The sequence below is a fragment of the Lampris incognitus genome, chromosome 2 (genome assembly GCF_029633865.1).
Source record: "Lampris incognitus isolate fLamInc1 chromosome 2, fLamInc1.hap2, whole genome shotgun sequence".
Lineage (NCBI taxonomy): Eukaryota > Metazoa > Chordata > Actinopteri > Lampriformes > Lampridae > Lampris > Lampris incognitus.
This window is the reverse complement of record NC_079212.1, coordinates 27587139-27602599: the sequence shown is the minus strand read 5'-3', so window position 1 is coordinate 27602599 and position 15461 is coordinate 27587139. Positions and strand designations below refer to the sequence as shown.

General features: G+C 44.8%; 1 protein-coding gene across 1 annotated transcript; it reads left to right on the top strand.

Moving 5' to 3' along the window:
* The first annotated feature begins 10313 nt into the window (after nt 1–10313).
* her9 (hairy-related 9) lies at nt 10314–12366 on the top strand. The gene is made up of 4 exons (XM_056273859.1): nt 10314–10782; nt 10960–11055; nt 11172–11259; nt 11391–12366. The coding sequence occupies exons 1-4, from the start codon at nt 10675–10677 to the stop codon at nt 11972–11974; spliced, it is 876 nt and encodes a 291-aa protein (XP_056129834.1). The 5' UTR covers nt 10314–10674; the 3' UTR covers nt 11975–12366.
* Nucleotides 12367–15461: the final 3095 nt, after the last annotated feature.

Below are 15461 nucleotides of genomic sequence, written 5' to 3'. Positions count from 1 at the left end.
CACACATTCAGCTTTGAAGTCTTTGACTCAATGCACCCACCCCTGTAATGCCATGAGAAATATTTCCAAATTTCTATTCATTTATTCAAATAATGACCTCCTATAAAACACCCCACAGTGTTGGTAATACATCAAACAAAAATAGTTGAACAGAGGGAATAGCTGTTTTAATACCAGCACAATGATGGGTGTAAAAAAATTTTAATACATCTGACCACTCCCAATTTAAAGAAATCCCTACCAACAATGCATGCAAAATATCTCATGCTAGCAGGGGGAAAATCTCCTCAGATCTTTTGCCAGGAAGGTCGGTGAGTGAACAATCTTTAAGGGCATAGTAATTTGACACAAATATTTGTTGATCTTACTTTATTCCTCGATGATTTTGCTAAATGTAATTAGATTCCATAATAAATCATCAGCCTTATGTTTTGGTGTTCAGCATAATCCCTCTGCTTAATTCAGAGGTGAACACAGCAGCCACAGGTGTCTTCTCTGCAAAACTGTGGTTTGGGATGCTTTGCAGGCTTCACAAACTTTGAAGTAACTGAGTTATGTATAACTTTAGGGAGCAAGGACCTTAATGAGGACCCACATGAAATCTCATCAACATACAATTCCTGCATACTTTTTCTGCATTTGTTGTTGTTGTTTTTTTTTTCGTTTTCTTTTTTTGAACTGGTCTTTCTTTTCTTTACTACTACCAATCTGAGCCCTAGACCAATAAAGAAAAAACTGCTAGTAGTAGTAATAGTATCTTTATTTATCTATTTATTTATTTATTCATTCATTCATTCAATAAACGTTGTATCCGGATGAACTGATTCAACTTTCTTTGATAGTAGTTGTAGAAGTTTTTCTTTACTGGTCCAGGGCTCAGATTGGTAATAGGTGCAATCTGAATTTCTATATTTTCTTGTCAGCATCCAGCTCCATTTGTTCCTTTAAAATACATTTTTTGGGGGGCATGGTGGCCCAGTGGTTAGCACTGTTGCCTCACAGCAAGAAGGTCCTGGTTTCGAACCCCACGCCATCCCAGGTCCTTTTTGTGTGGCGTTTGCATGTTCCCCCTGTGTCTGCGTGGGTTTCCTCCCACCATCAAAAAGACATGTATGTTAGGGTTAATACTCCTGCCTGTGTCCCTGACCAAGGCAATCGAAAGAAGAACTGGAATTGGTCCCCGGGCGCTGCAGCTGCCCACTGCTCCTATACAGTAGGATAGGTTAAATGCAGAAGACAAATTTCATTGTAACTGTACAATGATAAAATGAAGTGGCTTTCATTCATTCATAAAAAGTCACAACTGCTCTGTGTCAGGTATTCAACAGGACAAACAGTGCTACTAACACTTAGATCAGGGAGTGTGGATGAAGGAATTGGCAAGTCCAAAAACCTGCTAATATAACTGACCATGCTTTTTTTGCATTCTGCACATGGATTTGGAGAAGTGCAGGGTCTCAGTGGTTCAGTGGTTGTTGAGGAGGTAGGCATGCTGCGACCTAGATGGGTAGATCACTCCTATATATTTCAATGTTTGTTTGTTTTTTTGGCTGATAGGTGATTATACTGTAAATTGAAAGAAAAAGAGGTTGGTATACTCTGTATACCTGTGTATACCCTCCACTACACTACTGTTCATTAGCCAACAACAAAGTAAGCAGGTGGGGATGAGAAGAAGTTGATGAGCATGCACCAGATCCAGACAATCAACTGTTGGACTCTGCAAACACCGCTTCTCTCCCTCCTTTGACTGTTTCACCACCCAGACTTTGCCTCTCGCAGGCCCCTGTCCCTCATAAACCCAAGTAGAAAAGCAAGTGCTTTGGACTGTCGTCTGGTGAATGCTGATTCTCTTGTGCCTCATTAGGGACATTTTTGGCTTTGTCATTTGTGATTTTTTGATAATTTTGGCTGTGTTAATGCATGCGGCATACATTTTGACAAGGCTTGATTTTTTTCTTTTAGAATTTTGGAAGCTCAACCTCAGCTCCTATAATAAGTCTATTATAAACGGTGTAGACAAAATACAGACACTTAAATCCTTATGGACCGAAATGGCCCAATTTAAACCCATTAAAACCATATTTTTTGATCTCACGGCCATTACAGCATCAAGCCATGCATTGTATTATATCAAGCTTTCAATCTAGAGCTGTGGCTTCAATATTGTAGTTTTTACTATTTTCCATGAGATTAAGCCATATTCTTGTTTGCCCTATGGGGCAAATACATGCTATTTTCACGATTCCACTAGGGTCATTGATACCGTATTATGGAGCATTGCAGGCCAATGTAGCAAATGTATGCAACTAAAATGATGCGTATGTGTTGATATGAAGTGGTGTGTGTGTGTGTGTGTGTGTGTGTGTGTATGTGTGTTCTCCTTTGATTGCCACCTTGCTGTGGTGGAGAAGCTTGCATGTACTATTGATCCCAAGAGTTATGCTGTCCGGAGCTTGGCTAGTAGGGTCACCCGAGGTGGATAGGTCAAGGGGGAGGTTCCAGATGAAGTTCAATCCACCAAAGACCTCAGCAGAACTGATGGAAAATGTCTCTAGGTCACAATGGCAGCGAAAGCAGATTAAGGCTGAAACAGAAATTGGTCCCCAATTGTCTTGGTTCTCCAGTCCATTGGATTCTGGCAACCCCCTGCCTCTCCATGTAAAAAGCTGCCACATGCAAGCGGCCTCCCACAAGGGAATCAACCCATAAACATCCTGAGTCAAAGCCCTGTGGTGATCAGGAAGAGGTGACCGGGGCAGGACAGTGAAGTCTGGCAGCCCCTAGCCACAACCTGGCACACAGCCGGTGGGCCTATGATCAGTCGATAAGCCCTGACTGAGGCAGAGGGGATGCTCTCTCGGCTGCTGCACCCACAACAGAGCAGCCCTATTTAGGATCCTCTCTGCTCATTCCAGTTGGGGAGGGGGCTAGAAAAGGTGCCATAAGCATAGTCTGCCTCATATCTCCTGTCTGGACCACTGCATCCAGAGGGATCATCACCATGTCGCCAGAAACAGAAACTTGTATATTTCGGAGCCTGGAACATACGAACCCTCATGGACAATCAAGCCAGCAATCGACCTGAACAGCATACTGCCATCATTGCTCGAGAGCTGAGGAGATTCCGGATCGATATTGCCACACTCTCTGAAACCTGACTGGCCAACCAAGGACAGCTGAAAGAAGAGAACGGTGGTTACACTTTCTTTGAGAAAGGAAAAGCAGCTGATGAGCCAAGGATCCATGGTTTTGGCTTTGCCATCAAAAACAGCCTCATTTGCCACCTTGCTGAGCTTCCTCTTGGCATCAAAGAATGCCTGATGACAATATGGCTGGCGCTTGTACATAATCAAAGCATCACTGTCATCAGTGCATACGATCCAACACTTGACTCACAAGATTAAGTAAAGGAGACCTTCTATTCCTGACCTGGGCAATGTTCTCCCCAAAGTTCCCAAGGAGGATAAGCTAATCCTGCCTGGAGATTTCAATACTAGAGTGGGACGAAATTACAACTTGTGGGGAGGCATAATTGGCAAGGAAGGAGTTGGAAACACAAACTCCAAATGCATCCCGCTGTTAACAACATGCTCAGAACATGGCAGCACCACCTGGTATAAGATAAGTCCGGGATGCTATCAGGAATCAACAAGGCTGCTAATCATGATGGAATACCGGCAGAAGTACTGAGGGCAGGTGGATCTACACTCCTCAGACATATCCATGTCCTGCCACTTAAAATATGGGAAAAAGAGAAAATTCCTGAGCCACTTAGGGATGCACTAGTTGTCCCTATCTTTAAGAAAGGGGACAAAGCTGAGTGAGGAAACTACTGTGGCATTTCCCTCCTTTCCACCACAGGGAAAGCTCTGGCTAGGGTCTTGACCACCAGACTCCTCCCAATGTCAGAGAAAATTCTGCCAGAATCCCAGAGCAGTTTCGTCCTAACAGAGGCACCATGGAAATGATTTTTATCACTCGCCAACTCGAAGAAAAAGCACAGGGACAGAATCAACCATTGTACACGGCCTTTTTAGACTTAACCAAAGCATTTGATTCCGTAAACCACCAGGCCCTCTGGCTAGTTCTGTCAAAAATAGGCTGGCCTGACAAATATATCAGAACACTATGACTACTACATGACAATATGTCAGCTAGAATATTCAGCAGTTATGAGGCAAGACAGAGTCTTTCAAGGTCCACACAGGAGTTAAACAAGGCTGTGTTATTGCCCCAAACCCGTTCTCTATCTTCATTGCCACCATCCTCCACCTCACCAGTCCCAATCTGCCTCAGGGAGTTGAAACCATGTACAGAACTGATGGGAATTTTCTGAACAGCAACAGATTCAGGGCTAAACGTAAAACCACCACCACATCCATCACTGAACTGCAGTACACTGATGACAATGCCTTAGTTTCCCCTCATAGAAGAGGAACTACAGAGTATACTGGATGCCTTTGCAAAGGCACATAAGCAGCTTGGCCTGGCTGTTAACATGAAAAAAGACCTATATCCTCTACCAACCCCCACCCAACAGAAATATGCATGCTCTGCCCCCATCCATCTCTGTAGACAACGCCAGACTCAAAAACATGGAACAGTTCCCATGTCTTGGCAGCCTTCTCTCCTCCAAAGCCAACATTGACACCGAATTACACCAACGTCTCAGTTGTGCCAGCCGGGCCTTCTCAAGATTGAGAAAAATAGTTTTTGAAAACCTTAACCTTCAGGCCAGAACAAAAGTTCTGGTGTACAAAGCGGTAGTGCTGCCCACCCTACTGTATGGGTCAGAAACATGGACTACATAAAGCAGGCACCTGAAGGCACTCGATGCATACCAACAGCAATGCCTCAAGAAGATCCTTAAGATCAGCTGGGAAGATAAGCACACAAAATTCAGCATCCTCGAGGAGGCCAACATGCCTACTATAACTGCTGTCATTGCACAACATCAGCTGAGATGGACTGGCCATGTCCTCCACATGTCTGACTCTTGCCTCCCAAAACAAGTCGTATACTCTCAGAATGCCGTGCCCAGGAGGACAAAAGAAGTGATATAAAGATAACATCAAGGCCCACATCAAAAGGTTTGGCATTGACCTTAACACCTGGGAATAAGCACAAAAAAACAGGGAGGCCTGGAGACTGATTGTCCGTGAGGGTGCTGTGTGCTACAACCATGACCTCCACTGTGCTGCTGAATTCAATTGCAGACTCAGAAAGTTACCAGAGTTACCAGAAAGGCCCAAACCACATCCTTAACAACTCCTTCACACCCTTGCCCACAATGCCCCAAAATATGTGGCCCCAGGATCGGCCTCTAAACCCACCTGAAGACCTAGAAGGACCCAGAAGGAGGAAACTCATTTTCGACCCCAAGTGACTGCCAATGATGGTGTGTGCAAGTGGCTCCATGGTATTTTTTTCCCATTTGCTCTGATTCATGTGTCTTTGATGTACAGACATAAAACGTGAGCTTGACTTTGACATACCAAAGTTCAAACCCCTCAATACTTTCTCCTTATCACATGCACACGCACCTACACAGAGGCCCATACACACCCATGCATGCACTCCTTCAGCACAGCATAAACACTGGGTATCTTGCAGTGCGTAAAGATGCAGCTGTGGGGAAAGCCAAGCTTTAACGACATCAGTGCAACTTTTTAACGTGAGGCACAAGGAAAGAGCAGTGGCTTCTGTGTTCTGCATTCCTGCTGCCTGTTCTGTCGGCAACAGCTTTAATGATGCTCAAATGATGGAGTCACTCAAAAACATGCTTAATTCAGCTGAAATGGAATTTTTCCTTTCTCTTTGTTGTCTGATCCAGGATCTTTGAAATGCAGGAATGAGGAGTGGATTATAGGTGGATGCTGTTTTAATGCACTCTTCTTTGCCTGTTTGAGGAGGCAGTGGTCAGACTTGTTCAGTCTTCGGATCAGATTCAACAGGTGCCACTCCACGTACACAGAGGCATTAAACCGCAGTCTTAAACCCATTTACTCAGGTCCCAAAGCCCCGCAATGGTGGGGAGTCCTATGTGGGGTCCGGCAGAATTAGATCTACATCATTTGGGCCGATCTCAAAGCAAATAAAGTCACTATATGAGCCCCCAGCACACACAGCTGGCCCTTGAGAGTCGGGGATCCCGGGTAAACAAGTGTCCAGCATGCTCCAGCAAAGCTCACCCACAGGGGGACATGAGCCACAGAACAAAGACTGATACCCCACTCGAGACTAGACTGGAACAGAGCTTAACAAACTTTTATTACATTTGACTCGTTTCAATAGACCGTCGGCCAACAGCGGATCATGGGCTTAGACGCTGGTTGTGAGATTACTATTACAGCTCTGCCACCATGGAAGTTTATGATACACCTTTTGTTGCAATACACCCCGTTTATTTAATGTGGAAATCTGCCATCTGCTTTCGCAGATTTTTATTTGGCCCGCTTGATGCTCACATAGTATTAGTGGCGCACTGATATGTCAACGGTTATGAAATGAATTTATAATATTTTTATGGTGTGATAAATGCCACCTGTATTTAGTTCTCTCTCTCTCTCTCTCTTTATTCATCTTTTGCTTTTCTTCTTTATGGGGTTGTTTGATGTATACGATGCCTTATGGCGATATGAATGTTGTATTCCGTAAAATGTACAAACAATGTTCACATATAACAAGAAATGAGGTCCGGTTGTATACTCGGTATACTTGAGGGTTTGTGAAAACAGCAAGCTAGATCAAAGGACGTTATTGTGTTGTTTCATTGAATACATTGCAGTTCTTACCCTGTAGGTAAGGTGGACACACATATGCCACCTTGTGGACATTTAAAGAAAATCCACCCATTCATTGTCCAAACCTGCTTGGAATGACAGCAAAAATAAATAAAACAAACAAACAAACACGCTTTTCATTTTTTCCTTCTGCCATAGTGGGTTAGCGCCGGAATTCGAAGAAACTGAAGAGTTAATCCTTTTGTATATTTTACAGTGCATATTTTGTATATACTGTACATTCGGCCCTGTGTGATGGCCTGGCGGCCTGTCCAGGGTGTCTCCTCGCCTGCCGCCCAGTGACTGCTGGGATAGGCTCCAGCATCCCCGCGACCCTGAGAGCAGGATAAGTGGTTCGGATAATGGCTGGATGGATGGATACTGTATATTGTATGTATACTGGTACGCCCTGTCATGTCCATCTACCTCAGGCATGTATGAAAGTAACCTTCTAACACCTTATTTCAGCATCTCTGATATATTCTCTGCACCATTGCTTTTTATATCATCTCTTATTTTGCCTGTATAAGTCTATCCTTGTGTATATATCTGAAGATCGAGAGAGCCATGAAACCGGAGTCAAATTCCATGTAGTGCAAACCTACATGGCCAATAAATATGATTCTGATTCTGAAGAGCTTACCGTCTCAAATTGCAAACTAATGTAAGGCAAATTGCAAAAAAAAAAGGAAAAACACCAGAACTCACTGAATGGGTTAAATTTACAACTGAAACGGCTTTATTCTAGCATTCAATAACTAGAATGAACATTGCAAAAGGGAAATTTAAGCAAGTCTGGGGTCATGTCTGCCTGTACAAGGGCTCACTGCATTAAAAAGGTTGTGGGAAAATTGAAGGCTAGATATTACCAGGGCTGGAACTGTAGGATGGTAGGATGTATTAATATGGGTGTAAAATGTTTTAGGTGTAATTGACTGTCTTTCTATTTTGTTTGGGGGGTTTTCTGTGTGTGTGTGTGTGTGTGTGTGTGTGTGTGTGTGTGTGTGTGTGTGTGTGTGTGTGTGTGTGTGTGTGTGTGTTTTTTGTTGTATTGTTTGGTTTTGTTTTCCTTCCTTGTTTGGGTATGTATGTTTGGAAAGTTTACTTGTATAATACTGATAACATAGACATTTTTGGGTGATATGTATGCAGAACGACTGATTGAAAAGAAAATTAAAAAAAACTCGAATGACAAAAAGAAAAAACTCAACTTCCCTCCATTATGATTGAATTACAGTTACTGATGATGGTCACATGTCAAGTATACGTGTATTTATTCGTGATTTGTATTAGATTTGTATTGCACGTATTGAAGAAATGAACCCTGAGCGCCAGCAGTGAGGCGAGTCTCGTGTTTTATGGACCGGCTTGGAAGGGGGAAAAGGGTCAGCAGATGGCGGTCTCCTCCTTTATACATGAATGCATTGAGTTTATCAACCCGATTTGTCAGAAGAATAACGTTCAGCAAATAAATAGAGTGCGTCTCATTACAGACACCGTTGGACTCTATTGTGAGTGAGAGGATTATTTTTTATCGATGGAATGTTTTGTTCCGCATCTTTCTAATTGTCAATGCCTTTTGGCCAAAAGCTGCTTTTTTCCAAACCTCATATTTCTGTAGGACGTATGTCATGTACATAGAGCCCCAAAACCCGACCAATTTTCCAGCTTGTTAAAACGAGGCCCAAACAACGCGTCAGTTAAACTGTCCTTTTGCACCTTTCCTTTATGACCAAACCGGGTTTTAGAAAGACAATGAAATACTGATTGTGGATTGAGATGAGTTTTGAGTTGAAATAACACAGAAACACGGTTACCATTATTGTTTGGTAACGGATTCGGGAGTTTTTAAGAGTGAACTACCAAATTGCGACCAGGAAACAAGGATAAAATACTATGAAAGCCATTTCAGTAAATTTTAGTGAGTTTTGGTAAGTTTTTGGGTAAGACGGCCCATTTAGAGAAAAAACACCGAGTCGTCAACTATATTTATAATGTAGTTTAAAAAAACACCTATGCTTCTCAACCAGTATCCCTATGGTGTGGTTTGGGCGCTTGTGTGCGCGATATCCATCATATTCTGGCAGAACAGGATGCTTCCGGCCTCCGTAGAATAGAGCACACGCACCTCCCCCGTCCGTCTGCGGCCTGTCATCTGCGCGTTTCGGCACGTGCTCCGCACAGACCGGAGTAGCACGGTGCGGGCGCACGCAGCGCGACTGGCACGCGGAGCCAGCTGTAGCTCCCCGCCCCCTTCACGGCTCCCGCGCTGAAATGATTGACGTGAGGTGGGAGGGGGAATGTTCCCGCAGCCAATGAAATGGCTCACTGCCTCATTTGCATAAAGTGTCCTGATGCCATTGGACCCCACCCACCCACCCCCGCGAAGACTGCCTCGCGTGCCGTTACAGATGTTTTCTATCCAGAGGCTGGATATTTGGATCCGAGTTGATAACATGTACATGAAATGTACACAACCGAATATAGGCCATAAATTCTCATCAAATGTGCTAAAGGAACTTTCCAAAGGCTTCTTTTGTAAATGTAACATTTTATGCTAAATTAAACAATTTCATTGAGTATATTTAAGTTTGTGCTGCTCATTTTACAAATCCAAACAGAGTGTCATCTCTAAGGAATTCGTAAGTACAAATAAGCGTAAGTGTGCAAATAGACTAATGAGTAAAGTTACCACAGACACTGTACACTTAACTCATTAAGTCTATTTGCACACTTGCGCTTGTACGTGCACTTACTTGTATGGTATACAGCAACTACACATCGTATAGATGATGTATTTATAGGGATATAGCTTCTGTATACTGCCTGTATTGTGTTTTGTTTGTATTCTCCGTTTTATTATTATCATCATCATCAGCGTCGTTGTTGTTGTTCATTTCTCTTGTTGCAGTTTTTGAGTCGCCAGAAATCGCAACTTCGCCGCTTATTGCACTTATTGTACATGAAGTATGTGACAAATAAACCTCTGAAACTTTGAACCTTTAAATGGCAAGTTATTTTGCAGAAAAAAACCCCAATTCCACTTGAAGCCAACAAAGCGTAACCGACGATAAACAAACACGACAGACATATCCGTTTAGCGCTATAAGCGTAATCGATGATAAACAAACACAGACATGTCTTTTGGGGTATAGCTCTTTAGGAACGGCACAGCACATAGCTGCACACTACACATTTTAGAGAAACCCGAGACGTGTGGTTGAAGATTAGTGTCAATAAAGTGGCCAGGGAATACAAAAAAAAGATGGACGCCAGCGCATCACCCACCCACCCCTCCACCCCCCCTCAAAAGGCGCTCGCCCGCCTTTGTTGTTTGTCCCTCCAGGCTCTGATCGAGCAGCGCGTGACTGACAGCCCGCGGGGGTGTTGTCCAATCAGCGGCGGGCCCCGCGCCCCGACGGCTGAGTTCTGCGAACCCATTGGCTGCGACGAGTGTGGGAAAGAATGCTGAGAAGGTTTCACACGAACCGGGAGCACGCGGGCCGTGTATAAATACTGCTGGCGTGTGTCGGTGGCGGACCAATCTCACCCTGCCCGACAACGCACACACGCACACACGCACACACACACACACACACACACACATACACACACTCAAATACTCTCTCACACACGCCTCGGCTGCTCGGATGACAAGTTCAGCGATAACAAGCGATATATAGCCGATGTATATATTATACATGTATGCTGGGACCTCCCTCACTACTTCCTTTCGCCCGCACGCCTACCTGCTGAGATTTAATCTCATCACTGACGCGAAGTGACAGCCAGAGACACTTTGAACCGTATTTTTATTTTTTGGTTTCCCTCGGCGCTTCCAAAGAGGATTTAAGTTTTCATCGGCTTGGAAGGAGCGGTTTCTTCGATAATGCCAGCCGACACTATGGAGAAGCAGACGGCGTCCCCTATTGCCGGTGCTCCTGCGAACGGATCGCACACGCCGGACAAACCAAAAAACGCTAGCGAGCATAGAAAGGTGAGGATTTTGAAGCGTTTTACTTCTTTTCTGTATTTTCGTATACGAAGCGCGGCAAAGTAACGTAGTGGAAAGTTTTTACAACTTGTGGCACACTGGTAAAGCGTGAAAGTAGACGTTTGGTGTTTGTGAATGACAAAATAACAAGACGTTTATGCCGATCGTTTGTGTTTGCAGTCCTCCAAGCCGATCATGGAGAAACGTCGAAGAGCAAGGATAAACGAGAGTCTCGGCCAGCTGAAGACGCTAATTCTAGACGCACTTAAAAAGGATGTAAGTTGTCATTCGTAAACTTTAATTCTGTATGGGGGGTATGAGCGACCTCTTTCGTTTTTGTTTTTTGACTGAGCACGTACTTACACTTCTCCCCTGCTGTCTGTCCCCCGCAGAGTTCCAGGCATTCAAAACTGGAGAAAGCAGATATTCTGGAGATGACAGTGAAGCACTTGAGGAACTTGCAGCGTGTGCAAATGACCGGTAAGTTGAAGGGTCCATGTTTAAATGCTACCATCTTGGAAAAAAACGTATTGTCTAACAAGCTGATGAAAGTCATTTGCAACGGATTGATCTTTAAATAGTGTTTTTTCCTCTTGTCTTCTTTTCTTTAGCGGCACTATCAGCGGACGCCACCGTCCTCAGCAAATACCGGGCTGGATTCAACGAGTGCATGAACGAGGTCACCCGTTTCTTGTCCACCTCCGAGGGAGTGAACACGGAGGTGAGGTCGAGACTCCTCAGCCACTTGTCCAGCTGCATGGGTCAGATGATCGCCATGAACTACCCACAGCAAGCCCCGGCGCAGCAGGCGCACCTCAGTCAGCCTCTCCACGTGCAGCTCCCGTCAACGCTGCCCATCAACGGCGGCTCCATGGGCTCCAAGCTCAGCCCAACGGAAGCTGCGTCGCCCAAAGTCTTCGGGGGATTCCAGCTGGTGCCAGCGACCGATGGACAATTTGCCTTTTTGATTCCCAACCCAGCCTTTGCCTCCGCCACGGCTCCCGTCATCCCCTTGTACCCAAACGCAGGCGTGCCTGTTGCAGTCAACTCCAGTCCGGTGCATGGCAGCTCTGCGCCCACAGCGGCTTCTCCGGTCCATGGCATGACCTCTTTCGCCGGTGTGTCCCAGGCAGTCAGTCCGGTCGGGGTCAGCACCGGCTCGGAGCACAGCGAGCCCGTATGGCGGCCCTGGTAACCCAGTTCACTGAAGGACAAGAGACACAACATGAAACCGGTTTTCATATAGTTACGTTTTCATATGTTCATATGTTTTCATATGTTCATAGTTGATAGTTTTCATATGGTTCCGTTCTATGGAACATGGTTGCCTCTGTTGAGCATGGCAAGTTTTTTTTTTTAATTTATTGGCTGAGTCCAAAACTTGGATGTCGTTGATATATATACTGTACATGCAGCTGAAGATTTATAGATGTTTGTTATGGAGTACTTTTTATGAAAAGGTTTAGTTTTGTAAAGAGTTGTTAACTGATTGTTATACCAAAGCTGTGTTTTATATTCTTTCTTGTTCTATGTTGGAAAAAACTGAAGTTGGGCATGACCCATTGTTCTAATAAATCAGATCTAAGAAAATAACTGGCTGCAGTGTCTCTGTGTTTTGTCCTGATTTTACATGGATCATGGCTTGTTTATTCGTTTCCACTGAGCAAAAGTTAACTTTCATGTATAAAGGTTAAACTAAGGAAATGTTGTCAATGACGCACACGAAGTGGGCTAAAACTTTTTACAGTGACTCACAAGTCCATCCAATGTAATTTCCAGCGGAACAGCGTTGGTATCCTCACCGATAACGAGGATTTATTTCAATTTGGACCTCGTCACTTTCTCACCGGTTCGGCGGGCGTCCTTTTTGGTCTAGTGCTGAGTGGCTGAGGTGACAATGGGGTGGGATGGGGGGGTGTATTTTTCTATTGCTATAAAGGTAATTAAAAGTCTGAAAAGGGTCTCATCCTGTATGCAGCGGGAGCTTTGAGAAGTCCTAAACCCTATTCATGAGCCTGGGAAATGCGCTCAAGGGTTAATGTCACTAACAGATTGCCGCAGTGAAAGGAGAGCATAGAAGGATCCCCGCTTCCTTTTGTGTGGCAATTGTTCAGTTGTACTTCGAAAAGGCCTGTCTTAATAGCGGGAAAACGAGGGAATTTGGAGAGTTTACAGCTTGGGAGTTGGGGGGGGGGGGTTGATGCAAGGGCGGAGATGATCAAAGCATCCCGCGTGCACTGTGGCGATAATTTGAAACTTTGAAATTTGGACTTTAAAATCACCTCCTCTCTCTCTCTCTCTCTCTCTCTCTCTCTCTCTCTCTCTCTCTCTCTCTCTCTCTCTCTCTCTCTCTCTCTCTCTCTCTCTCTCTCTCTCTCTCTCTCTCTCTCTCGCTGGATGTAGACCCCCCCCCCGGATCTGTAGAGTCCGGGTCCGGGGGACGTGTCGGCGGCGTGGCGCTGGCCGTGTGTCAGCCACTTGCAGTCGGCGGGCCCCTTTATTTGGGATTAGGTTACACCCTGGTGACCACCAGTAAATACACCTCCGCCAACATGGTGTGAGGGGGCATGACGGACGACGGCCAAAAGTGATTCATATTCATTTTAAAAGCGACTTATCCTATAGCGTGAAGTACAAAATGTCTCAAAACATATTGACAAGTATTTTATTTTGCAAGTTAAATAGGCCCGTCGGTTCGTGCCATTATATAGTTACTAGGCCCTAATTATAAATGCGCCTCACAGCATTGTATAGATGACTTGATGCATGCTCAATAATCCAGGTTAATAATAATCCAGTTGTATCCAGATGAACTGATTGAACCGTCTTTGAGTATTGTATTTAGAGTTTTTTCTTAACGATTCAACTTCCTTCAGCAGTTAATGTGCGCAGTTGCATTCTCGCTTTCACCCCGCAGACTACCGGTGCCCTCAAGATGACTCTCTGTAAGTGGCGTTCCGAAACTCCCCTGCAAGTGGTTTAGAAAAGCCTGTGCCTTCTGCATGGAGGCATACTGAAACACTAGTTGGCAGGGTGTGGGTTTTGCGGCTGTTCCTTCTGCCTTCGTGTCTGAGTTAATAGTTCAGAGATGCCTTTGTGGAGCTGAGGTCGTGAGAACCGAGCGAACTAGTCTGCCTGCGGCCGGGCACAGCGCCAACCAGTAAATCCCCGCTGGCAGGCCGGGCCGCGCATCGGGCCGCGCACCGGGCCGCGCAGTCATTCTGCGGAGGTGAGCTGGCGCACACGCCCCGGCCGCCAAGAAGCGAGCTGGCTCTGGGTGTAAACAGGAGGGAGCGCTTGGACGCCCGGCTCCGGCAGCACGCCGCAGGGGGAGTTTACTGAGTCCGTCCTATTTTTATATGGCGACGACTTGTGGAGCTGTTATTCCGCAGTCTCCGAGACGAGTCAGCCTTCAGCCACCGAGAGAGGTAATGAGCGGTGATGTCCCATGGGAGAAGGTGCCACTGACGGGGGGTCGTAAGGGGTCGTCAGTTCCCGGTGCAAATTCTCATTCTCATTAGTGAGTCATTGCTGGAAATGTGGGATGGGGGTGGGGGGGACTTGGAAAAACGTTGCCTCCAAACCGTTATTCCCTCTTAATATCAATTATCCCCACCCTAAAACAAATCAATGTTGTTATATTTGCTCCAAGACACCGCCCAACACTGTTTTTCTACGCCGTAGTTCTGTACTTAAATCCAGCGGTCCCAAATCAACAAGTGGACGGATGTGACGTCCTATTTAAAACGCACCGAGTCAAAGTCGTGGTGAGGACGTTGGTAGTGAAATTAGCTTAAATAATCAATTGTGAATTTCACCGTCTTCCTGGAGGAATTTGTTCAAGCTAAACAGTTTCCCCCTTCAGTTTTCATTATTTCTGTCTCGACAGATTATTAAACAGAACATGCGTACAGGCCATGTACAAACTAATAAATGGTTCAAATTGAGCCGGATTTGAAGTGTTTGTTTGTGTTCCAGTTGTTCCCCGTCTCCCTTATGATGCGTTTTTGATGGCGAAGTCATTGTTGTTGTTTTTTCAAAGTGCAAAGCTTGCTGTTGGATACCAATGTTAAATTGAATATTTACAGCCATTTCCATACATTTTTTTTATATGCCATTTCACTCTGACCTCGTTTTGCTTCACTCAGGTAGGAGTCATTAACACTCGGTTTCTTTTGGCTTTGATTTTCCAATTACAGCTACCCTTAAAGTCTATTTATCAACAGTGACGTCAGCTGCGGTTTGTTGAGATCAACAAAGGTTTGGTGAGGTTTGAAGATATGAACTTCATTATCTCTTTTTGATTGCAAGGTGGGAATTACTCTGAAAAATTGTTCCAACAAAACACTTGGTGCATGAGGTGTCATTTGCATAATAATAATAATGATAAGAATAATGACAGCGCAATGCTTCATTGACCTTAGAATGGAATGGAAACTTTATTCTCATCGTACAAGGAATTTGGGTATTCAACTAAAAATGTCGTCAGACCTTATGGTGATTATGCATTATGATCTGTGAGCAACTCAACAGGAGCTCAGCCCTGTTGAGTTGCTCACAGATCATTCCCACTTGGCCCTAAAACGGTGGAATGAGCTCCCGCCTTCAATCAGGGTTGCAGACTCGCTTCTTACAGTCAACAAAGACCCCAAAATGTATCCTGCCCCATGAGGGGGCAAAAG